Source organism: Hyperoodon ampullatus (genome assembly GCF_949752795.1).
Source record: "Hyperoodon ampullatus genome assembly, chromosome: 13".
NCBI lineage: Eukaryota > Metazoa > Chordata > Mammalia > Artiodactyla > Ziphiidae > Hyperoodon > Hyperoodon ampullatus.
In genome coordinates this window covers 17,285,934-17,311,224 of record NC_136926.1, presented here as the reverse complement: position 1 = coordinate 17,311,224, position 25,291 = coordinate 17,285,934, and the positions used below count along the sequence as shown (strand labels likewise).

Genomic DNA, 25,291 nt, shown 5'->3' with positions numbered 1-25,291 from the left:
AAACTCCGGCGTGGGGCGTAACCACCCACCACAGCACAAGGTGTTCAGTCTCGGAATCCAGCTCCCAAACAACCCAATCAGCGAAGAGCTGAGCAGGCCGCCTGCGCTCCTCAGAGGGAGGCGGAGCTCGAAGGAGACCGACACGGGGCTCCGCCTACATTCTAGCTCCGCCTCCCCCTCTGAGTGGCTGCCAGGCCAACTTCCCATTGGCCGCCGACCAGAAAGCAGACATCCGGTTTGCGGGTCCGGCTGCTAGAAGCGGAGGCCGAAATGGTGCGGTTCAAGCACAGGTAAGCAGACCCTTGCACGGTCCCCGGCGGCCTGGCCCCGCGCTCACCTCCCTCTCGCCCGCCTTAGGTACCTGCTCTGTGAAGTGGTGTCTGACGACCCCCGCTGCCGCCTGAGTCTGGAGGACCGAGTGCTGGGCGGCCTGGTACGGGACACGATCGCCCGCGTGCACGGGACTTTCGGCGCGGCCGCCTGCTCCATCGGCTTCGCGGGTGCGAGGGTGCTGGGGAACCAGGGGTCAGCGGGGCGTGGAGGGGGTCGGCGGGGCGTGGAGGGGGCGGTGGCCAGAGGAGGGAGAAAAAAGGGGCACGGGCGACCCCAGCAACTGCCAAGTCCTGTGCACAGTCCTATGTAAGATATCGTCCTTTGGGACTTTGCTGGAGGTCCAGTGGTTAAGTCTCCTCGCTTCCAATGCAGGGGGCGCGAGTTCGATCCCAGGAGGGGGAACTAAGATCCTACATGAGGTGGGTGGGGGTGGGGGCAAAAGAAAAAAAAAAGATATCGTCCTTTTTAGGAAACTCGGATCCGAGCCCAAGGTCTGCGTGAGTCCAGAGTTAGGAGGAGAGCTAAGAGCAGTAGGCAGTGAGACTTTGGGCAAGAACCCCCTGTACCTATTTGATATATGTATTGAGTTTAACAGGATGGTGAAAATTAAACGAGGGAAGCTGTGTATGGTTCTAAGTTACTTGACTGGTTACGTTGACATCACGTGGAAAAAACATTGTCAAAATTAACCCTGAAAAGGGCCTGTGAAGTACAGAATGTGTGTAGATAAATGCAGAAGGCCCTTTCAACAGGCACACTATGTAAACTCATTCTCTTACCATCTACTCGAAATTGAATCCAGTAGAAGGTAATGCACATAGGCACAACTCTCCTACATCAGGTGAGACCCAGTTGGCTGCTACAAGAACCTGCATAGCCCAGTTACAGAGCAACTTGCTTTTCAGCCAAGGGTTTTCTGAGGAAGATGGATCTCTGCGCTCCCCACCCATTCATTAACTAGTCAGTCGATTAGAAGACCGTTTTAAATTCTGAATTCACCAATTCTGAGTGGTGTTCGAGGCACTGGATGTTGTTTCTCTCCCTTCTGTAAATGAAGGTCCGTCCTAATTTTTTTTTTTTTCTTCAGAAATCAGTTTTTGCTTACTGATGCATCCCAGCTGCCACTGCCTTGAAGGATCTCTAGCGCATAGGCTCTCAGTTACCCCAAGATGTTTAACCCATTCCCGAGAATCCAAAGTTTCCCCAAATGGTTTTTTTTTTTTCCTGCTGTAGTGCGATACCTCAATGCCTATACCGGAATAGTGCTACTTCGATGCAGGAAGGAATTCTACCGGCTTGTGTGGTCAGCTCTTCCCTTCATCACATACTTGGAGAACAAAGGACACCATTACCCGTGTTTTCTCAACACCTTACACGTGGGAGGTATGGGTGCATGTGGTATGTCTCATTTTCAATAGGTAACAAGTTCAGTCTTCAGTGGTGGGTGGATCTTCCTGCTCTCCTGCCAAGAGCAAGATACTTTTTCCTAGCTCTGCAAGACTCTTGAGGCAAACACTTTTCACAAGCTGTTGACCACAAAGCTCTTTCATGTGCCAGGTACAATCAGAACATGTCAGAAGTTCCTGATTCAGTACAACAGGAGACAGCTGTTGATCCTGTTGCAGAACTGCACTGATGAAGGTAAGGCACGCTAGCCCTGTGCCCACTGAGCAAGTGACTGGCCTCCTCCCCCAACTAAATGAAAGGCCACTCCCAAAGACATCTTTAATCATCCGTACTGTACTCTTTCTTCAGGAGAACGAGAGGCTATCCAGAAGTCTGTCACGAGAAGCTGTTTACTAGAGGAGGAGTCGGCTGGGGAGGAGCGTTCAGACAGTGGTGGTGAGGAGGCTGCTGAGGCAATGGAGTGAAGCTCTGCAGACTGCCCTGTGCCCCAGCCTCAGGGCCCACTTGTTGGGACAGGACATTCTCGGAGGCAGCAGCATCTTCTGTACTTCTCAAACTGGATGACTGCTGACCAGAGGCCGAGTGACCAGCTCAAAATGGACTTATTTGCTTAAAACTAATCGAAGTCACCTTTACCCAGCATTGCCTGGTTAAGTGGTTCTGGAGGTTGTGAAGCCCCTGTAGTTATAGACATCTTTGCATCTAACTGCCTGGCTGAGAGCAGGTTTAATAAATGTATTTGACTTCTGTAGTATTTAGTGCACATGTGAAGTTCATACTTGGCCTAGTCTCTTTCACCCCTCCACCCTCGGCCTCGGCCAGAAAACTGGCTCCCCATGTGGTACTAGGTGCATAGCCTCCCACTTGAGACCTTGTACCCATGCCCCTAGGATGGGCCCTAAGTAATCCAGGTCATTCAGAGTAGCAGTTTTAGTGAGACACAGCAACTAAACTGGCACAGATCTATAGCTGGTCTCAGTACTGACCCACAGGACCTTAAGAATTCCAGATTCCTTGACAATACTTAACCAGGTAACCTGACAAAAAATACAGTTCTTGCACTTTTGAGTGGGGAAAAAAAACCTGATCTCACCTGACCTAATTATTACAAAGTCAAGTAGCAGCTGCCAACTTCTGGTAGTTTTCCACAGTTCCACCCTTCCCTATTGCCTTTTACCTGCCTGGCACCTGAAGGCAGGTGAGACAGTGCACTCACAGGAATTAGGAGGGACAAGAGACTATGATCAGTTTTGATCTGCTACCTATGAAAGACAATTCTAGGACCTATTTTCTCCTTAATGAAATGGACATCACTCAAAGTCCCTTAAATATTTAACAAAGATTTGTGATTTTTTGCTTCACATGCCCCTTCATCCACCCAGAAGAGTTCCTGACCCAAGATCTCTTCCTTTTAAGAATGGGAGGTTAGAGTTAAACCCAGCTCAAGAACCCATCAGGCCTGAACTAGGAAAGACATTACTCAAATTGCTCAAGCTCACAGTAGCTGTTAATCTATTAAGAAGTATAGGGCTTCCCTGGTGGCGCAGTGGTTGAGAGTCCGCCTGCCGATGCAGGGGTTCGTGCCCCGGTCCGGGAAGATCCCACATGCCGCGGAGCAGCTGGGCCTGTGAGCCATGGCCACTGAGCCTGTGCGTCCGGAGCCTGTGCTCCGCAATGGGAGAGGCCACAACAGTGAGAGGGCCACGTACCGCAAAAAAAAAAACAACAAAAAACAAGTATATGTCTAGCGACTTCCCTGGTGGTGCAATGGGTAAGCCTCAGCGCTCCCAATGCAGGGGGCCCAGGTTCGATCCCCGGTCAGCGAACTAGATCCCACATGCATGCTGCAACTAAGAGTTCACATGCCACAACTAAGGAGCCTGCCAGCCACAACTAAGACCCAGTGCAACCAAATAAATAAATATTAACAACAACAAAAAAAAAGCTGACCTGAAATCATCTTAAAGAAACCAGAATGCTCACAATGCTTGTGCAGGTGATTTATTGCAACTATTTGCCTTCATAGTCTATTACACCTAGAGGTCACTTTATTAAGCAGTAAAATAGTTCACATCACTCAACTTCAGCTGAAACCAAGGCATAAGACTGCTCTGGGCAACAGGGAGGCAGTGGGCAAGCCCACCGCTTTTAAACCTGTCCTGCTCTTCCTCCGGGTGTGCCAGGCTCCTCTGTTCCTGTAACTCAGGCCACTGTCACTTGAAACAAGCTTGATCTAAAGGTTGCCAGGTCCCCAGGCTTCCTTCGTCAATGACAGTTACAGCTTTCCTTGCCAAAAAGAAGCCACGTTCAGGAGGCAAAACCCTCCATCACACATGCCAGTGCAACCTGGGTCTGACACCACAGCGTGGTTATTTGTCAGAAGAAAAACTGCAATTTAAGCTGGGTGTCCTAAATCCATATTATTCCCATCCCTCTGTTTCTTAAAGATAACAAGAGGAGAACTGAACAGATAGAAAAGATTCAACTATTAGCTGTGCTGAAAGCATGGTGCCCTGACACAAGATGTCACAGCAGAGCAGTGCTGTAACACTAACACTGGTTTGGGATGCTCCAAGGGACTCAAACTTAGTTCGGGTTGAGAATAACTACACATGGGTCAAAAAGACTAACCTGGCAACAAACTAAAAACCGTGGCAGGAAGAGATCTCTTGTGAGTGTCAATACTTTATTTTGGTGTGAAGACAGGAAGCTGGAAAATACACTGTATTTAAAATTTTCTTGGTTCCCCCTCACATTGTGGAAACCCCCTCCCCCCAGAGCTAATCTGTTCAAACTCAAATACTTAAAAATTACAGCAGCAAAACAAAAGCACAGAAAAAAGAAAACCAGATGGAGAAGGTAGCCAGGCCAGTAGTGTCACTTGGTGTGAACGACTGAAGTGCTGAACAGGAGCTTCTGTTTCTGTTTTTTTCTTTTCTTTCCTCCTTTCTCTTCTAAACAGAAAACGGAAACAGCTTAGCTTAGAATGCCATCGCCTTGCCCCCTGGCCAGTTTCCATTAATGATAGTCGCAGGCAGCTAGGAGTGCAGGCTCTGGAATTAGACCTCCTGGATCCAAATACCAGTCCTTGCACACTCTGGTGTTTGTCTTCAGGTACATCACTTACGTCCCCAGCCCAGCTCCTCATCTGTAATGTGAGTTATACCCATTTAATATGGTATTGGGAGAATAAAATTAGCACAACGCCAGGCACACAGGAAGCACACATAAATGCCAGTGTTGTTCTTATCTAATTCATGAACACCACAGAGCGGGGTGTGCTTCAAGCCTGAACTTCTCCATCTATTAGCCACCCTCCACCACTGTGTCTTAGAAGGTTAAAAAAAAAAAAAAAAGTCCTCAGAATTTCACACCAAGGCCTCAAAAGAACTCATCTGGGGTGCAAAAAGGTGCTAACGTACCAAATGGAATGTTAGTTGACACTAGAATGTGAGCCCTGAGGCTCAGAGGGAAAAGTGCAACTGATTAGTGATGTCTGCCACTGGATCCAGGAGGGAATGACAGCCCTGAGCTGAGCACCCCACTTCTGTGCCTTTACCAGAGAGGGTATCTGAAGTAGCTGGCGTGTCCAGTTTCATGAAGGCTGCTTCAATAGCTTGGCTGAAGGAATTCTGGAAACTGGGCACAGGAACACGGTCTGAGTTATCACTCTCCCCATCGCTGTCCACAGGGGCAGGAGGACCTAAGCTGTTTTCATCTAAAAAACACCAGTGTTAAAATTGCAGAAACAACACTAGAGCCTTTTACTTTCTGAAAGGGGCCAAATTTCCCCTTTACCAGAGGGCTGTTCTCACCTTTCTTTGGAGCAGTTTTGGGCCACACATCTGGTTTTGCTTTTCCAATTCTCAGCATCTGCCAAAGTGGGAAAGGGGAGGAAAGAATTTAAGTAACTGACGCCATTTCTTCTCCAGACTCCTACCTTGACACCGACTGGTACGGGGGACAAAGAACCAACTACCCCTCTGGGAAAAAGATTTGCTAGATACTTCTCTCCTTCACACTGTTTTGGTCATGTCCTCTATATCCTGACCAATGGAACTGGCAATGAAACCCACAAGGTGGGAAACCAGTTGTTCCTTAGGAAACAGGTAAAGCATATTGCAAAGAAGGCACAAGAGATTCATACTCAGATTCTGAAGTTGGGAATCCTGACTCTGTCACTGCCTGCTTCTGACAAATTTTCCTACTCTTCTGGAGACTCCTAAAAACATCAACCTCTTAGAATAAGGAGTGTACAGGACCTTCCAATTTTAAAACAAACCACCTGGCTATCAAACCTCAGTTACTTAAGGCCACAAAAATCAATTTAACTTTATCTCGAAACTGCTCCCACAGCCCTCATTACCTTGTGGTCTTTGCTTTTCCAATAGTTCCTTAACTATTAACTTTTAGATCCAGCCATAAACCATATTCCTGCAAGTACAGTAAAATCAGAACAATTCCTCTTGTCCCTGAGTGAGGAAATTTTTCATCCCACTTGGCCAAGACCAGCTTTGTATGTGCTGAGGGCCACTATGCATCCCAGCTGCCACACATACACCATGCCACTCAAAGCAGGGTGAATTTTACCGAGACAACCCCAAGAAGATACAAGTAGGAATGCCTGTCCTAAATGTTTACCAAAGTGGGGCTTGCATGTTGTGCAAGATGAGCTCAACTGGTAGATGTTGATTTCACTGATAAACTTTCTTCATCGTGTACCACACTTTGATGATCTGCTCCCTTGGTACCTGGGAGTCTGGGGTCCCATAGTACGACATCTGAATCATCTTACTCTTCCAAGGTCATTAAAATATATCACCTATATTTTAATCTTGACAAAAATGTTTAAATGTTTAACCTGAGTCCACTCATGAAGAAACAATCAGAAAAATCTCAACTATAGGATAACCTACAGAACAACTGGTCTGGATACTTCAAAAATATCCATGTCACGGGTAAAAAACAAAAAAACAGAAGCCAGAGGAACTGTTATGGATCAAAGGACACTGAAGAGACTTGAAAAACTAAATGCAATGAATAGTCTTTGATTAAATCTGACTGAAAACAATACAGGACACTGAGACAAATGGGAAAATAAAAATATGTGCCATCTTAGACAGTATTAAATAAGCTGTCTTTGATGTGATAATGGTAATTGTAGTTATACAGGAGAATGTCATTTTGGGGGCATGTACCTCCCAAGTATTTAGTTATGAAGTGTCATTCATGAGGTCTGTAACTTACTTTCAACATAGCAAAAAAAAAAAAAAAAAAAAGAGAGAGAGAAAAGCAAGCAAATATAGCAAAATAGTAACAACTGGTAAATCTGGGTGAAAGGTATGAATGTTCATTATACTATTCTTTCAACTCTTTAAGTTTGAAGTTTTTCAAACTATAAAGTTGAAAAAAGCAATGGCAGTAAAACCTAGCTAAAAAAACAACTTAGGCATTGACCTTACTCCTAGGAGCCACTTGCTTATAACCTCTGAAACCTAGCAGTTCGTTCTCAGGATTGCTCTCAATTATTTCATCCTCCTTGACTTCAAAGACTCTCCTCACCAAAGTTCAATTCCTGCTTATTCCTCAGAACAAACTGCCATTTGTACCTGAGAAATATCCATATCAACTGACTGCTCTAAAGAACTGTTCAGCTAATGATTCCGAACTAGCCCCAAAGAAGTGAATACTAACCTCCTACGAGGCTGCTTTGTCAAGCTGTCTGTCCATCTTCCTCAGTTATCTGAATGCAGGAATGCTGAGTGTTTTGCTTGTTTTAAAGATTAATACTGATCTGACATCAAATCTCACTAGCCTAGTGTTGCCTCCAACCCAGCTCCTCAAGAAAGCTGATTTGGCTACTTACAGGATAACCAAGACAACTTTCCCTTTCCCAAAGTGAAGAAGAATGGTTTATTATATGTAACAGATACCACTGAATCAGAGGTCCTAGAACCAGGGACCAGTTAAAATTGACTGACATATCCCCAGCCCCTAGAACAGTGCTCAGTACAAAAGTATCTACTGACTTGTTAAATCATTAGAACTCCTGATTCTTCCTCAACTACTCTTGGCCTCTTTCCTTGGTAAGTCTATGGTAATATCTGAGACTAACTCCATGACCTTCCGTCTTTAAAAAGCCTTCCATGGTTATTAGAGTCAGTGCAACATTAGCCTGTAAGTCTCCCCATTCCAACAGAGGGATTTCCAGAAAGAAAAAGCATCAGAGTTCATGTTAAATACCCTTGGGCTGCTTCACAAGCAACGGGTTTACCTGGGCAAAGGAAGGGAAGGGAGAGTCTTCTTCCAGACTCCCAACGCAGAATGAAGAACTGCCCTGACTGGCAGTGGATGACAGAGGGGTCAGCAGAAAGTCTGAAAGGGAACCAGAGACCTGATTATACAAGTCAAGTTCCAAAGAGTTAGTGTCCTGTTAATAAGAGAGAAGAGACGAACCCAGAATCGGGTCTGGATAATTACTAACCCTGCCTCAGAAAGCTAACTGTGATCCACTTTCAACTCTGCCATATGCTTATAAAACGAAGAACATGGCCTATTGTTCACATGAGTGATCAGCATAGAGAGAGAAAAGTTTCATGGTTACAATAACACTAGAAGGCATAGCAAAATCTATTCCCACGGTAAGAAAAATCCTCTCCACATCAGCTGGTTCTCAAGGCCTAGGTATCGGGCTGTCATAGAATGGTTTTACATGGATGAAAAAGCTCCAAGAAAAAAAAGATATAAAATGTAATCATGTCAGCCTTTATGTTCCAGCCAAAAGAAGTCTATGACCTGGGAATATTCAGTTAGAATCCAAAACACATACAGCAGCAAAATCCAGCAAGATGCAAGCTTTTCCCTGATACTCCCTAGGTAAATTAGTCTTTTCCATCCTTTCTGACCTAGGGTTGAACATTTCCCACAGAGCAGTCTACCCACTGCCCTGATCACTGCTGGGAGGGAGAGGCCTATTCACTCTCCCAGCAGCAGGCCCTGCCACAGTCAGCCAGGGCTCTGTGGTACTTTTATTCCTAGGACCATCCAACTGCTCTTGCCTGAATACATTAAAGCCCAAATAACTTCAGAAAAGCTAGTATGTGAAAACGCAATCTTTGTATCACAGATGATGTAGTCAATGTTTTGCCATGTCCCTTTGTTTAGTAGCTCTCTTCTCATTATGAAGAGCATAAGGGTTGTGCAGCCCTCAAGACCCAGATTCTAGTCCCAGTCCCTGCCACTAACCAAGTCCCTGCCTTGGTCTCAGGCTCCTAAATCTGCCAAGTGATGGGCATATGATCACAAGGGTCACCAAGAGTTTTAAATATTCTGATCTTGGAACTTTCATTGAAAATGCCTGACAAAAATAAATTTTAAGTATCAAAAACTATCTGCCAGGAGGATGAAGATCAGAAAAGACAGCTCTCTGAAATTATAGTAACTCCTTTTAACTGTTTAATTTCATGACACATTAATATATTCTATATATAAAGAAAAACATTTTAAAAAGGCTGAAGGCCTATACCCTGAGAAAACTATAATTCAAAGAGAGTCATGTACCACAATGTTCACTGCAGCACTATTTACAATAGCCAGGACATGGAAGCAACTTAAGTGTCCATCGACAGATGAATGATAAAGATGTGGCATATATATATACAGTGGAATATTACTCAGACATAAAAAGAAACGAAATTGAGTTATTTGTAGTGAGGTGGATGGACCTAGAGTCTGTCATACAGAGTGAAGTAAGTCAGAAAAACAAATACCGTACGCTAACACATACATATGGAATCTAAAAAAAAAAAAATGGTTCTGATGAACCTAGGGGCAGGAAAGGAATAAAGACGCAGACGTAGAGGATGGACTTGAGGACACGGGGAGGGGGAAGGGTAAGCTGGGACGAAGTGAGAGAGTGGCATGGACATATATACACTACCAAATGTAAAACAGCTAGTGGGAAGCAGCCGCATAGCATAGGGAGATCAGCTCAGTGCTTTGTGACCAACTAGAGGGGTGAGATAGGGAGGGTGGGAGGGAGATGCAAGAGAGAGGGGATACGGGGATATACGTATGCATATAGCTGATTCACTCTGTTATACAGCAGAGACTAACACAACATTGTAAAGCAATTATACGCCAATAAAGATGCTAAAAAAAAAAAAAGGCTGAAGGCCTCTCAATCCTGATCTCACTCCCTAGACTGGAACACTGTTACTGGTCTGGAACACAATCATCCCAGTATTTTTCTATACATTTAGACATATAAACCCATATTGAAATGCTTTGTTTTGTGTGGCTTTTTTAACCCAAAAATGGTGTCATGTTTTGTCTTGTTCTACAACTTCCTTTGATCTTAAAGGTCTATCCATTAGTTCAGGAAGAGAGCTATTTCCTTTTTCAGTAGGTGTAAAGAATTTCATAGTATAAATGCTGTAATTTAGTCATTTCCCTACCAGTAGACTTTAGGCTGTTTTCTCCCCCTATCATAAATAAGACGACATAAATAAAGATGTTCACACAAACAGGGGGAGTATCTTAAAGGTAGAAACTAGAAATAAAACAGCTGGGGTGCGGAGAAGAATCTAGGTTTAACCATCCTGCTATATGAGCTGCCTGAGGTTTTTAGAAGCTAAGTCGGTACAGCCAATGGAAAAGTGAATCAAATGGTAGGAATTTGATGGATCTCAGGAATCTATTAACTACCCAAGTAAGGTTAGTCCCCTAAAGACCCCCACCATGCCGAGATCACAGTTGTAAATTCAGACACTAGGGCTTTGGTTAAGGTCTGTGGCTGGTGGTCAACTTGATTCTTTAAATCCCAACTCTATTTACCTGCTTGGGAACCTGGACTTCTGCTAAGAGGAGAAAGGGAGAGAGCCCCATGGCCCTCGGTGCTGGTGGGACCCAAAGCAGAATCAGAGGAGCAGGTATAGGAATTGAAGGCAGGAAACTGCTGTAGATTCTCTAGGGGAATGTGGACTTCTGGGTCTGCAAAGCAAAGATGAGAATGGTAGGCCCACGTACAGAATTCCTCAAATCTTTTCCAACAGTTGTGGACAGTCAATATGAATCCCCCAGGGGTCTGAATGATGGAGACAGAGCTTTAAAACCCAAATTTATAGTAACTGTCACTTTATAATATGTCTTTGTTTTAATATAAAAGCCTTGTTCTAACTTTTCTTGGTTGAAGCTAGGTGATAAACCTGGGGGTTAATTATAATATTCTGTATACTTGTGTTTGAATATTTCCATAATAAAAAGTTAAAACAAAAAAGCCTTTGTTCCTGAAACATCACTTTTCTCAACTATTCAGGACTTGTGCTAAACAGCTACACAACATTGGTATGCCAGCTATACACTTATCCCAGTTGAAGAAGTAAAATTTATGTTTACCATACCACATGGAGTCAAAATAGTTAAGTCCTTTCCCTAGCCAAGGACTCAATTCCTTGTTTTCAGGAGGTTAACTAGACCCTCATGTCACACAATCCTTGGTTCAGTGAAGCTTATGTTTAAGAACCAGATCAAAAGATTCTACTTACTGGTATTAAAGAGCTCAAATCTAACTTCCTGCATGTATTTCCTAGTTTGTCAACAGGTCTCTACTATTTCAGACTCTCCTGGTAGACTTGCTATGTATAGATGTCTCCAGAGTCAAAGGTGAGGCCAACAATGTATCCAGAGAGCACAGGGCCAGTTATCCCCAACATGCAGCAGATCTCCAATTCCCTTCCCCCACCCGCCCAGGTTTTTTTTCACCCACTATGCCAAGGATGAACTTACTATGTGCTATGCACTTTGACCACCATCAACTCATTAATTCTCATGTAAGCCTACAAGTAAGGAGGTACTCTCATAACTCACATTTAAGAGCTGAAGAAAGCAAGTGGTAGACCCGACATATGACCTAAACAGTCTGGGCCCTGGGCCCAGGCACGGGATCTCTGTACAATGATGCACAGTTGTGCTCGTCATTGAGATGAGAGTTCTTGAACTTACACTTGCCCTGCTTCTTGTTCTCCTCCATCTCAATCCGGCGCTCTCGGCGACGTTCCTCCCGGGCCTTCTTCTGGCGCTGCCGCTTCCTCTTCTCAATGTCATCTGCGGGTTGGTGAGGTTGTGAGGAGGCAGACGCAGGACAACCTGGCCATTAACTCCTCCCACTTGGCTAGTAGCTAAGGGCACACGAGTGGGCCCAGCTGGACTGGATGAACAGATGGAGTGTATCAGGAGGTTCTGAGACTCATGACGAAAGCTCCTTACTTCCTCTTGTGGGTTTCTAGTCACAAGAATCCTTAAACTCCACTAAAAAGGGAAGCAAAGTAGGGGGCATTCTCACCTGAGAATATCTCTAGGGTTTCCTTAGAGACCAGAGGAGGCTGCAGAGCCAGTTCACAGATGCTGAACTCGCAGGTGAGTGGCAAGTGAGAGAGGTATCTATGACGCTGTCGCACATCCTACAAGGGAAAAGGGACCGATGCTCAACTAAGACCAGGCCTAACTCTGAGAGCAGAGGTTCCCACCCCAGATTTCAGGCAGTATACCACACCCTCTCAGATGGCAATGGGGCTCAAAGAGTTAGTACTCAAGTTATCAGCTTTTGAAAAGCTGAACAGAAATTGTCAATTAACCTACCGTAAGGTAGAATAAGCAACCAAAAGCAGTTTTTTGGTTTGTGCTGCAAATAAATTAATTGAGGCTGGTAATGAATGATCTAAAGCTGATCAGCCGTTTCAGCTTTTCTGGGGGTCCACAAAAAACAGGGGAGAATAAGGAAGTTAAGAGTTATTTACTGGGAAAAAAATCTGGAAACCACTGACTGAATTAATGGTAAGTGTGAAGGCAGATAAAGCAGGTTTCTCTACTGAACAAAGCTTGGCCTAAAACAATAAAAAATGAGGCTTCCCTGGTGGCGCAGTGGTTGAGAGTCCGCCTGCCAATTCAGGGAATGCGGGTTCATGCCCCGGTCCGGGAAGATCCCACATGCCACGGAGTGGCTAGGCCCGTGAGCCACGGCCGCTCAGCCTGCGCGTCCGGAGCCTGTGCTCCGCAACGGGAGAGGCCACAGCAGCGAGAGGCCCGCGTACCGCAAAAAAAAAAAACAATAAAAAATGAAGGCAATTAATTTAATTTTCTTTAATTCTTTTTCTGCATGTTTGATGGAAAGTTCATAGTACGTAGAAAAATCTCTAAATTTAAGGTTTTTATCAAATTTGTGATCAATACAACTGTAACTCTCAAAGAGCAAATATTCACGTATGTAAATTATCAGACACTAATTTAGGTACCTGCTAAGCCAAAAATTCATAACGAGCTTGTGTAAGCTACCTTAAAGCCTCCAAGGACTTTGTTTTCTTGCCATTTCTCCCAAGCAATAAGGAGAAACAAAAACAAACTCATCTCTGAAAGTAGGAGACACCTCTATTCCCAAACCACAATAAATGAACCTGTGATACAGAGAGCAGTGGTGAGTGACCTAACAGAACCCCAGCATGGTGGGGGAGGGTCATTTAACTTTTTAAAAATTCACAGGCACCATCACTAACAAAAAGACTGAAAACCTTTCAAGACTAAAGGCCGTGAAAGTCTGTGAACTTGGATCAGCTAGGCCCACCACAAAGAGATCAGGTTAACGCCGCTTCCTGCCCCTCCACCTCGCAAGGCAGGCCCTTACCTCAGACATGGAATACCCAACGATCTCCACCACCGTGGCTGAGATCTTCTCAGGGCTCTGCTCCAGGCTGCCATACTCCCGCACGAGGCAGCGCACATTCACGGGGTGCAGGAACATGTGCTGCCCATCCTCCGCTGAAGACAAGTGGCTCTATCACACAATACTCTTGGCCAGTCCTCAAGTCAGGCCCTCCTTATCCCAGGCCCGACTCTCCCTCCCCAAGCTGAAAGGCACAACAGACCCATCTGCCCGGAGCTAGTGGCAATACCTCCCTCTGCTCAGAGAGCCAGATCACTTCTCTGAAACATTAAGCAGCAACCCAGCCCTCCTCCTCAGGGACACTCACCTTGGTAAAAGTAGTAACAAGGAGAGCTGCTCAGGTGTGTGATGTTTGGCTTGGTGACGAGTTCCTGCTGGCTGGACTCGGTACAAATGGTCCCCTCTCCAAGATTGTCTTCTGCTAACCCTGAGTCCTCACAGGCCTCTGACAACCCCTCAGGCTCTGGTTCAGAAACTGCTTCCTCTTCCTCTACCAGAGGGAGAGCAAGACGACGAGGAGGAGAGCCCAGAGAACAAACTTCTGTGGTCTCCTCATCAAAAGCAGACAGATACTCCAGCATGCCCTGTTGGGACAAACTGTAGGTCACAGAAAGAACATGTGGCAAAGGCAGGCACAGGAACCAAGCTCTCTTGAGGTTTACCTTAGCCGTCACGTTCACTGATTTAACATCACTGGGGAAATAACACACGTAGAAAGAGCACATAGGAAAAAATTTTAAATTAATTAATTAAAAAGCACATAGGAAATACTCATAGTTTCCTCTTCTCCCAAAAAAGTTCAGACCTCACAACAGGGCCTAACAGCTGAAGAGCAGCACTTGAGGAATGGCAGCCATTTAGTCTGTAACTGGGACACTAACCTTCCTGGGTTGAAACACGGACTCCTTTGCCAAGGGAGCCATCAGCACCAGTTGTTCCAGAGCAGCCACGACACCAGCGACCTCCCCTCTGCTTTCAGCCAATCCTGACAGAGCCTCTTCCCGAGTCTAGAGCACCAGAGAGAAATCCAGAAACATACTTAGTTTGAAGGGCCAAATCTTACAATGGCCGTTCTCAACAGAAGCAAAAGTTAAAAGGCAAAAAGGAAGAGTCTAAGTACTTAAAATTCTCAGTCTTTAAGGGAAGCAGGAAGCAAAAACACCTAGTACTCAAATGGGATGGTACTCTGCTTAGCATCTCTGACAATGATAATGACAACACTACAAAAAAGCTTCCTGAACAGAAATCCCAGGACACAGAACTAGTCTTCTAGTTTTTACGAACGAAGCTTTGAGAGAGCCCCAGTACAGGAGACAAGAGTCTGGGCAACCCCCACCTCAACCCGGACAGCTCTATTTCTAGGCAGCTTTTCTTCTCCCTGAAATGCATGTGAACAAATGCTCCGCACTACAGAAAGAAATTAAAAACTATTGGGTTGGCCAAAAAGTTCGTTCGGGTTTTTCGTTAGGATGTTACAAAAACCCAAACGAACTTTTTGGTCAGCCCAATAAATACACACAACGCTGCCCAAAGAGGACTTAAGAGTCAGAGAGATAGAAATTCAAATACCAGCTTCACCTTGTATTAGTTATATGTCCTCAAGTAAATTATCTAACCCATGATTCCATTTCCTCATCCATGAAAGGGGATAGTTGTTCTATCACACCAGGTTATGGAGCTTAAGTGAGATAAAAATAAGTACAGTACCTTAGCACAGCCCCTTTCATGGGGGCTTTCATTGTTCTAATATAGATCAGTGATTCTCAAAATGTGATCTGGGGATAAGCAGCATCAGAACCACCCTGGAACTTGTGATAATGCAAATTTTTAAGCTTACTGAGCCTAGACCTACTGAATCAGTCTCTCAGGGTGGAGCACAACAACCAGTGATTCTGATGCTTGTTCAAGTTTAAGAATCTCTATTGTAGAGGATACAGGACATAAGGGATTCTATATTTGGATAATTCTTGCTGCTCCAAAATCCTCAGTAGGCATTGCTAGAGCCCGCTGGAGAGGCCACAGTAATTTCTCCACAATGTCCCTCAAATAAAACATCTCCAAAAATAAGTCCAAGTGTTTTCCTAAAGAACAAAAAAACCCACCTTGCTTAATTAAGAACACAGCTAATCTAGAAACTCAAGGGTCTCATTATAAGATCACCTTGACTTGTTCCTTTCAGCTCCAGAGAACAGTTTAAAAATCCCTAGGTCAACCCCTTCCCTCCTATCACCGAAGCCCAGAGCAAACCTACTTTTTTAGCCATTCCCCCGCTTGTAATCTTAGATGTGGGGCTGAAGTAACTAATCCCCAGCACCCCGTCCCATTTCCAGTGCATCACCTCACCTTGAGCTCCTGGATAGCTGCCTCAATAAAGCAGGACTCGGGAGTGTGCTTCTCCTCTGCCAGCTGCTGCTCTAGTGCTGCTTTCTCTTCCTGAACCACCCGGTGCAGCACCTGCTCCTTCGAGGCCAGCAGCAATTTGGAGTACTGGCTGTGCTGTTCATCTACAAGAAAGCCAACAAGATGACAGAAATGCGGGACTTCCCTGGTGGCGCAGTGGTTAAGAATCCACCTGCCAATGCAGGGGACACGGGTTCTATCCCTGCTCCAGGAAGATCCCACATGCCACGGAGCAACTAAGCCCTTGCACCACAACTACTGAAGCCTGCGCACTCTAGGGCCCATGTGCCATAACTACTGAGCTCGAGTGCTGCAACTACTGAAGCCCGTGAGCCTAGAGCCCATGCTCTGCAATGAGAAGCCACCGCAATGAGAAGCCCGCGCACCACAACAAAGAGTAGCCCCCACTCGCTGCAACTAGAGAAAGCCCACGCGCAGCAACGAAGACCCAATGCAGCCAAAAAAAAAAAAAAAAAGCTCACGGCGGTGTGACTAAATAGGAACTTTCATATACAGCTTTTTTCCTGAAGTGAAAATGGACTGATTTAGCATGTTTTCCTTAAAAAATTTTAGCAATGACCTTAATATAAGGTTTGTAACTCTGACCCCGTAACACAAGAAAGCTATCCTAAGAAAATCAAAGATGTAGTCAAAAAATTAATGCTCTCAGAACTCCCTGGCGGTCCAGTGGTTAGGACTCCGCACTTTCACTGCCGAGGGTCTGGGTTCAATCCCTGATTGGGGAACTAAGATCCCACAAGCGGTGAGTTGCAGCCAAAAAAACAAACAAACAAACAAACAAAAACCAATGTCCATTAATTATAGCATTATCTTTAGTATCAGAAAAGCTGCAACCAACTAGTAAGTCCAATAAAGAAAGTTAATGATATGATGGTATGTTCATTAAAGAGAATTCTGCAGACATTAAAAATGCTTTTCTAAGAAGGAGGAATTTAGTGACACAGAGAAACAGCCACATTACATGGGGAAAGAAAAGATGCCAAAAAAGAAAACAATCCCTATCTCACAAAAATATATAGGCATAGAAGAAAACTGTACAATTAACATTTGGGGGATACCTCTGGGTAAAAGGATCATGGATGATTTATTTCATTTCCCTCCCCCAGATTTTGTGGACTTTAAAATGTAATACACAGATCTCATTTTTACCTTCTGTATCGTGTTCGACAGCATGATATACTCTAATGAAAGTTTCTTGTGGAACATTTAGGTTATTGCCAATTGCTATTACACTGTAACAAAAATATCCTTATACATGCTCCTTGGTACAAATGACTTCTTTATGATATTTAAGTATAAATGCTGAATCAAAGGTTGTGCATATTTTAAATACTACCAAATCCACCCCCCCACACACACACACAAGGCTGTATCGATTTAAACTCCTACAAAGAACAAGAGTACCTAATTCCCCACCCCTGCCAAAATCCAGTACAGGCATACCTCAGAGATAAGCCTGTTCGGTTTCACTGCAATAAAGTGAGCATCACAATCAAGTGGATCACAAATTTTTTGGTTTTCCAGTGCATATAAAAGTTTTGTTTACACCATTCTGTAGTCTATTAAGTGTGCAATAGCATTATGTCTAAACAATGTAGATACCTTAATTAAAAAATACTTTATTGATAAAAAATGCTAACCATCATCTGACAACAGCAGGGTTGCCACAAACCTTCAATCTGTTAAAAAAAAAAAAAAAAAAAAAAACCTCAGTATCTGTGGAGCACAAAACGAGGTATGCCTGTATTTTTGCCTCGTGTGCGTGCGTATGTGCGTGTGTGAGAGTGACCATGATAGGCATTTTGATTTGCATAACTCTAGGCAAAGTTAAACCTCTGTAGATACTTGGGAGTTATTCAGATATCCTTTTCCGGGAAATGCTTTGCCAGATGCTTAGCCTATTCCACTAGACTGTTCATCTAATTTATAGAACACCTGTATGTTCTGGACATTAATCTGTATTTTAAATGTGTAAATCTTCCCCTAAGTTTATTTATCACCTGTTGACTTTGAGGAGTCTTGCTGGACTTTATTCTTATAAAATCAAATTCATCAATCTTTTTCTCTTATAGCATCTATGGTTTCAGCCTGGTTCAAAATTCCATCCAGGTAAAAAACCTGAGGATTTATAAAGATATTTTCCTGTATTTTCTTTTAAAAGTTTTGGATTTCGTTACATTTAATTCTTCAACCCTCAGAAGTTGATTTTTATGAATGGTATGAGATAGAGCTCTAATTTCATTTTATTTTTTCCGTAAGAGTCAACTGTTTCAATACTGTTTATTGAAAAATCTCTTTTGCCCAGAAATTGAAATGCCACTTTAATTCAATGCTCATTTCCACGTGGAATACAGAGAATACAACCTCTTGCACTTCCCCCACTGTAAGCACTGCCCACACTCTAGATCCGAACTGCCTGGCTACCAGTCTGTCTCTTCTATTAGACACCGAGTTCCTTGATGACAGGTGCCAAGACTGGCTGACTGTGGAATTGTGGAATCCCCAAAACCTGGGCACAGAGCCAGACACTATTCAACAAAGCTTTATTTTATATGTACTTTTTCATTTTACAACTGAACCAAACTTGAAACCAAGAGTTAAACCACTTTCTGCAAACTCCACCCCAACCTACTGGAACACTATGACTAATTTGGAAATGCTAGAAATGGCTTGCTGAAAGGCTAGATCTCTGACAGTAGAAAGATATTATACAAGTAACCTTAAAGGGTATATACCCACCATTATCTGCCCCCAAATTAACCAAACTTACCTCCAAGATGAATAGGATGTTCTACATTCATCCATTTGGATTTGGGCAAGGCCACCAACACCCCTTTCTCCCTCTTCATCAGCTGCATTGTAATGGTATCACCAACAACATACTGATGTGATTCTGTGGCAACAACACTGTAACATGGACATTTATATGTAGTAGGGCAAGGAGTTAGCAGACTGGGGTCTAATCTAGTAAATATCTCCGTCTTACCTCTTGAGATCCTTCTTATGCACAGAACTGTAACAGATGGGACATTTACTCCAGGTCTTCTCGCTCAATGAAAGATAGTGCAGGATGCATGCCCAGCAGAAGATGTGTCCACAACGGGTTATCTTGGCTGCAGTAGGTGGATATAGGCATATTGGGCAAGATGGCACTTCATGGCTACAAATGCGCTGAAACAAAATGCCACAAGTTAAACTACTTTCAGAATTGACTAGGGATCATCAAAGTTAAAGCCTCTCCTCTTCCATCCCCATCCCTATACAACTCTAAGAACACATCTTCACAAAACTGTTCAACAGTGCAGGTATATGGTACAATAGCACTTCAAGCAAATCATAAAGGAAACAGTAATAATAGTTTAATATACTAAAACAACTATACAACAGGTATTTTGGGGTTTCTACATCAAAGGGAAAAAATGACAGAAATCAATATATGATCCCATTTACAAAAAATATTTATATGTACGCATACATAAAGGTACAAAAAGGTTCTAGAAGTAACGTACCAGTAATTTCCAACAGAGAAGTCAATGAGACTTCCACTTTATACTATATGTCTCTACTTTTTTTTTTTAAACCAATGCATATAAAACCTAAGTTTCATAGACCTTCTATGTCATTTTCAGATGATTTTATGAATTTTCACAGTAATGGGAGTCCAGGCTTTGGGTCCATCATTTTGAAACTACATCATATAACCTAGGAGTGACAAAGGGATACCCAGAGCCCATAACTTGAAGAGAAGACAAACACAGCAGTAGCTTGGACAGAAGTACAGCTGTGTGGCTCATTTCACCTGTCACAAGGCCAAGGCCTAATCTGATACTGATTACTACAAATGGCTACCAATGAAGCAGTGTCCGTGTAATGAGTCCATCCTGGGTCAGGAGGGTAACCAGAGTTCTCATATTCCCCTGATTACTTCTTCCCATAAGAGAAGAGGTAGGACTGCTTTTATCCTACAGATCAGAGCCCTCCAACGCCCAGTCCTGCAGGCCAGAGCCAATTAGCACAAAATGAACTCCAGAAGAAACCAGGACTGATCTCTCTGGAAAATGTCTACAGTAAGGCCAGGCAGAAAGTGGGATCAGCAGTAAACCCAGCCAAAATCTGCTGTCACCACAGTCCCTTTCTTTAGTTCTCTCTCCCACTAACAGGTTATAAGCTTAGCTGAGCTACTCACCACTTGTTCCACAAAGTCCCAGTTGACTAAGGTATCAGGATCAGCAAAATGAACTGTGTAGTCTTGGTCTTCAGACACCACAAACTGGCAGCTAAAAATAGGGAGAGACAAGTAAAAGGCAGACTGTCAGAATCCACCAACAAGCCTTCAGCAGAAATTCATCATCTCTTCACTTAGAAATCAAATGCAGGCCATTAGCAGCCATGCTTTGTGAAGCACTAAACTAGGACTTCAGCCTCAGTTCCAAGTCCTGGCTCTGGAAGGAATCCAAAGACTCAGTGGGTAGGAGTCTACCATGAACTCTGTTTCTTCTGCTTCCAGGCCCAGCCAAGCTGCCTGCAGGCCCTCCTCTGAACTAAAATTAAGCCAGACTGTGGCTCCATCAACCAGAAGGGAAGCCAGATCTCCTCCCTCACCCCCAGAAACCACTAGTCTTCAAGGCAGTAGAAAAAACTGTCCCCACTCAATCTTTTGAGTACTAGTTTTTTGGTTATTTTGGCCACGCCACATGGCTTAGGGAATTCTCAGTTCCCTGACGAGGGATCGAACCCAGGCCACAGCACTAAAAGCCTGGAATCCTAACCACTAGGCCACCAGGGAACTCCCACCAGTTTATATAAAGTACTAAATGGTTACTTCAGTCTGGATCCATTAGTTACATTATAACTAATGCCACACAAAAGGAAACAAAAGAGAATCAGTATTTGAGCAAATGTATGCCAAGCACTCCAAATTGGCACTCAATTCTCCCTTAAGTAATTTCTCCTCCTTTATAGAGGAAAAGCTGAATCTCAAAGTGGTTAGGTAAGTTACCCAAGGTTGAAGGCCAAAACAAGATTCAAATCTGGATTCAATTCCAAAGCAAACACTTTTACTACCTCATCATGATACTAAAGCATTATTTAATTTTAGCATTTATTTAAGCTAAATAAATAAATTTATTATCTTCTTTTGAGCACCAGGAACATCCACTTGAAACACATCCGTGTTTTCAAAGCGAGGTGAGTGAGAGACTGAGAGAGAGAGAGAGAGAGAGAGAGAATCAACTCCGTTTCCCGCCTCTCTCCCACAGTAGTTTAAAAGAAGCCTCTTTGCACCACACATGCCCAAAGGCTCAATTTCACTTCCCTCCTAAGAGTAGCCATACTCACTTGGCTTGTAAAAACAATTCCTTGTTAAAAGGCTTATGTCCCCACTTGTTCCTTTTTCCCCAGCTGCCATGTCCACTGCCTTCAAGATGACCTGCCTGGCCACGGGGTTCAAAAGTGAAATTCAACAAGTGATTCAGGTTGATCTTCTTCGGACCAGAGAACTGGGCAGGGCTAAACTCTGCCCGCTGAGCCTCTGCTACCTAGAGAGAATGAGAATAAATCAGAAGATTTTAAATTAGGATGACACTTGCTAAATGACAGCAGAAACCTGCACAACCCCTCCTTCTACACGGCTTAAAATATTAACTAAATAAAACACAGGCTTATATTTAGTAAACAATTTTCCTAGGACGGGGTAATGCAAAAGTCTACCTAAGATCTAGATGGGAGTGGAAAAGAGAAAAAGAGCCTCTAACATACAATTACTTATAAACTATTTAATCTGCCCTAAGTGGCAATTAACCATTAAATGACAAAACCCAGCATGAACTCCTCTAGCTATCTTGAAGTACAAAGATTTACTTACTGGATTAATCTTTCCACAGTCCCATAAGACTCCTACACCTTAACTCTTGTTAGCTACTTGCTCTCTGGTTTGTTTCTGGTCAACATGAATCTGTGGAACTATACTCTGGAGGCGGCCTGCAGGCAGCTACTAACTGCCATAGGCTTCAGGATCCTGCCAGAGACCTCCTGTCTAAGACACACACTGCTATTCATTGTTAATTAAAACTGACAGAATTAGAACATGTAGGCAGACTAGCTCTGTGTCCAGAAATAAATCCAATCAGCACATTCAGAAACAGCTTAGAAAGTGACAAGAAACCACGTATGAGAAATACCATTGCACAGAGATGGAAGAATTATTGTGTTGGAGCTTTTGTGGTCCTCCTGATGTTCCCAAATTGGAATGGTACAGGTACCTGCTATAAGTCAGCTAGTGCATTTTCTAATCCCACTTTCCCATTTAATGTCATAGGCACTTGGCCCTGTCACTAAATACTAGTAAACAGTCACTTTTTTTTTTTGTAAGCCAGTTTTACTTTTATTTTTTTTAAGTTTTTTTTGATGTGGACCTTTTTTTTTTTTTTTAAGTCTTTATTGAATTTATTACAATATTCCTTCTGTTTTATGTTTTGGTTCTTTGGCTGTGAGGCATGTGGGATCTTAGCTCCCCGACCAGGGATCGAGCCGCGCCTCCTGCATTGGAAGCCGAAGTCTTTACCCACTGGACCACCAGGGAAGTCCCTGAAGAGTCACTTTAAATAGCTATATACCATTATATTACGATGGGTATACTATAATGCCTTAGTGTAGGACACAGTTGGTTCATGGCTTTTCCAGCATTAACAAAATAATGCTATGATAAACACAGTTGACAGACCTTTGTGCACAAACATTTGAGCACCTACAATTATTTCTTTTGAATGTAGAGTAGGAATCAAAGGAAGTAGAGTCAATCAAAGTAGAGTCAAAGGAAATGCAAATTTAAGGCTTTTGCTGCTTGTTAGTGAAGTCAAATTTAGAGTTTAATAAGCAGCACTTGCATATACATGATAAAGAAATCTAAAGGGTACAAAAAAGTGGACTTCCCTGGCGGTCATGTGGTTGAGGCTCCGCGCTTCCACTGCAGGGGGCGCGGGTCCAATCCCTGGTGGATCGGGGAACTGGGATCCTGCGTGCCTTGCGGTGAGGGCAAAAAGAGTACAAAAAGGGATACAGCCAAAGATACCTTTTATTCCAGAGGCAACCAATATACCCTCTGAGATATTCTATGAAAACGGCATCAGAGTATATGACCTTTATGATTAAATACAGTGGCATATTACACAGTTAGGCAATCTCCTTTTATCTTTTTTTTTTTTTTTTTGTGGTACGCGGGCCTCTCACTGTTGTGGCCTCTCCCGTTGCAGAGCACAGGCTCCAGACGTGCAGGCTCAGCGGCCATGGCTCTCGGGCCCAGCCGCTCCGTGGTATGTGGGATCTTCCCGGACCGGGGCACGAGCCCATGTCCCCTGCATCGGCAGGCGGATCCTCTCAACCACTGCGCCACCAGGGAAGCCCAATCTCCTTTTATCTTAACAGATCTTGGGAGACGCCACCTCCCCCCTCACTGTTTATGTAACTGACCAGAGGAAGCCCAAGGCTTCCAGGTCATCCCTTATCTCTCACCCCCTAGACTCTCACCTCCATATGGCTCTGCCTCCCCTAATCAGTCTTCCACTCCAATGCCCCAAACTCAGATAAGAGCTTGTGTTCAACTCAACAAAATCTCCCACATTCTCAACCTTCATCTTTTTACCCTAACTGGCCCACTGTCTCTAATACTGCCCATCATAATTCCTGATTACACTTCCAACACGTTCACCTCTCAGTTCCTTGACTTCCTCTCCTCCAATCAGCTTGCCCTCCACTCTACCTCTGCCACCCACTCCCAAGGGCATACCATCTACAGCTGTGCTGTCATAACAAAGCAGCCACTACTATCCAGCTATGATGGCTACTGAGCACTTAAAATGTGGCCAGTACCACATCATAAAATAGCATTTTAGCTATACTGGATTAAATATATTAACAGTAATTTCATCATTTTTACTTGTTTACTGTGGCAACTAGAAAACTTTAAGTTACATATTTGGCTTGCCATTTCTATCTTAGCATTTCTACTGGATGGCACTGCTCTACAGTCTAGACCACAGTGGTAATAACTGCACCTCTTCCACCATCTTAATTTTGAGCACACTACCAGCAACTCACTCCTTTCTCAGCTTGTTTCCGTTAGTTCTGATTCTAACAACTTTTCACCTCCACTGGGATCTCCAAACCAGTGGTCCAACACCCTCCCCCCAAATTTTCTTTCCTTATTTGGCTCTGATCCTATTCCATTGCCCTCGTCTCTTTGTCAGCTGTACTCACCAGGCAAAACTTTCCCAATTAATCCACACCGGCATCAGAGCAAGTAAACATGGCTAAAGAACACAACCACACCATACCAACCAGCCTCACTAAAGTAGATCTTTCTGCGGCCCAGCGGTCATACTGCAATCCTATTACACTTCTGTGCTCCACGGATTCCCCCAGACACCCAGACACATCCTCCAGTCCTCTGGTTTCCAAACCTCCTCTCTTGGCTCATCTTTTACACTTCACTGAGACAGTAAGAACAATCAGAAAAGAACTCCTACGTGCTCCTAGTCTGCCTTCCTCGTTACTGTGGATGAACTGGCAAAGCTCCTAAGCCAACTCCTCCCCCTGGGCACTAGACCCCAACTCCTCAGGAACTCAAGAACACTTCTAGTAATTCTCTCTCTCTCCTCTGCATCACGTTTTCCCTCTTACCAGAACAATCTCATTAGCAGAAATATGGTGCATTTCTCTAAGCTTAAAATCTCTCTTGACCTCACATTCCCCTCAAGCTACTGTCTCACCTCTCTGGTCCCCTGTAAGAGCAAAACCACTAGAAAGTAACTATCTAAACTTGCTGTTTCTTCTTCATATCCTCTCTAAAGCTATGCCAATCAGGTTTTTGTCCTCACCGCTCCACCAAAGCAGCGCAAGGCCAAAAACCTAAACCCTTCCCATTTCGAAATCTAATGGTCAACTTTCCATCCGAATCTTCTCACCCAGCCTAACAGCAGCACAGGACAAAACAAGCCATTTCTCCAAATGGCTTTCAGTTCTCCTCCTCCCTTTTTGCTGGTTCCTTATCATCCTGACTCCAGGCTCAGTCCTTGAATCGATTCCCTTTTCGCAACACTCACTCCTTAATGATCCCACTTAGTTCCATAGTTGCAAACACCAAGTGTACACAGACAGCTCTCTAGCCAGGGTCTCCTCCTTGAACTTGACTCAGTTAACAGCCTATCTATACTTAGAGATCCAACAGGCATCTCAATGCAAATATAACACTTCAAATTACATTCTTTTTTCTTTTTTTTTTTTGTGGTACGCGGGCCTCTCACTGTTGTGGCCTCTCCCGTTGCAGAGCACAGGCTCCGGACGCGCAGGCTCAGCGCCCATGGCTCACGGGCCTAGCCGCTGCATGGCACGTGGGGTCTTCCCGGACCAGGGCACGAA

General features: G+C 44.0%; 2 protein-coding genes across 4 annotated transcripts in view; one reads left to right on the top strand and one right to left on the bottom strand.

Annotated features, from left to right (window-relative positions):
* Positions 1-238: 238 nt before the first annotated feature.
* POP5 (POP5 homolog, ribonuclease P/MRP subunit) lies at positions 239-2,491 on the top strand. 2 transcript variants are annotated; one of them, XM_079716980.1, is made up of 5 exons: positions 239-290; positions 358-500; positions 1,567-1,716; positions 1,891-1,974; positions 2,089-2,491. In XM_079716980.1, exons 1-5 carry the CDS (start codon positions 271-273, stop codon positions 2,202-2,204), a joined length of 513 nt encoding a protein of 170 aa, XP_079573106.1. In that variant the 5' UTR covers positions 239-270; the 3' UTR covers positions 2,205-2,491. The 2 variants fall into 2 exon arrangements, with proteins under 2 accessions (XP_079573106.1, XP_079573105.1); XM_079716979.1 differs by having other exon boundaries at positions 1,567-1,731.
* Positions 2,492-3,725: 1,234 nt separating this feature from the next.
* RNF10 (ring finger protein 10) overlaps positions 3,726-25,291 on the bottom strand; it is a 31,688-nt gene continuing 10,122 nt past the window's right edge. Inside the window, exons 3-17 of one of the 2 annotated variants that reach the window (XM_079718220.1) lie at positions 21,215-21,414; positions 20,064-20,154; positions 18,864-19,048; positions 18,648-18,784; positions 15,800-15,960; positions 14,338-14,463; positions 13,764-14,040; positions 13,418-13,551; positions 12,083-12,200; positions 11,743-11,844; positions 10,576-10,731; positions 8,015-8,115; positions 5,556-5,613; positions 5,300-5,458; positions 3,726-4,694 (exon numbers count right to left, since the gene is read on the bottom strand). In XM_079718220.1, the coding sequence (XP_079574346.1) occupies positions 4,618-4,694; positions 5,300-5,458; positions 5,556-5,613; positions 8,015-8,115; positions 10,576-10,731; positions 11,743-11,844; positions 12,083-12,200; positions 13,418-13,551; positions 13,764-14,040; positions 14,338-14,463; positions 15,800-15,960; positions 18,648-18,784; positions 18,864-19,048; positions 20,064-20,154; positions 21,215-21,414 (2,082 nt within the window). In that variant the 3' untranslated portion in view covers positions 3,726-4,617. Of the gene's footprint in view, positions 5,459-5,555; positions 5,614-8,014; positions 8,116-10,575; positions 10,732-11,742; positions 11,845-12,082; positions 12,201-13,417; positions 13,552-13,763; positions 14,041-14,337; positions 14,464-15,799; positions 15,961-18,647; positions 18,785-18,863; positions 19,049-20,063; positions 20,155-21,214; positions 21,415-25,291 lie in introns of both variants that reach the window. The other variant, XM_079718219.1, reaches the window with a different exon arrangement.

Excerpts from the sequence above, each read along its gene's own strand:
- POP5 (XM_079716979.1), top strand. The coding sequence starts at position 271 with ATGGTGCGGTTCAAGCACAG. Across the intron at positions 291-357 it reads ATGGTGCGGTTCAAGCACAG|GTACCTGCTCTGTGAAGTGG; the intron begins GTAAGCAGACCC and ends CGCCCGCCTTAG. Across the intron at positions 1,975-2,088 it reads GCAGAACTGCACTGATGAAG|GAGAACGAGAGGCTATCCAG; the intron begins GTAAGGCACGCT and ends CTCTTTCTTCAG.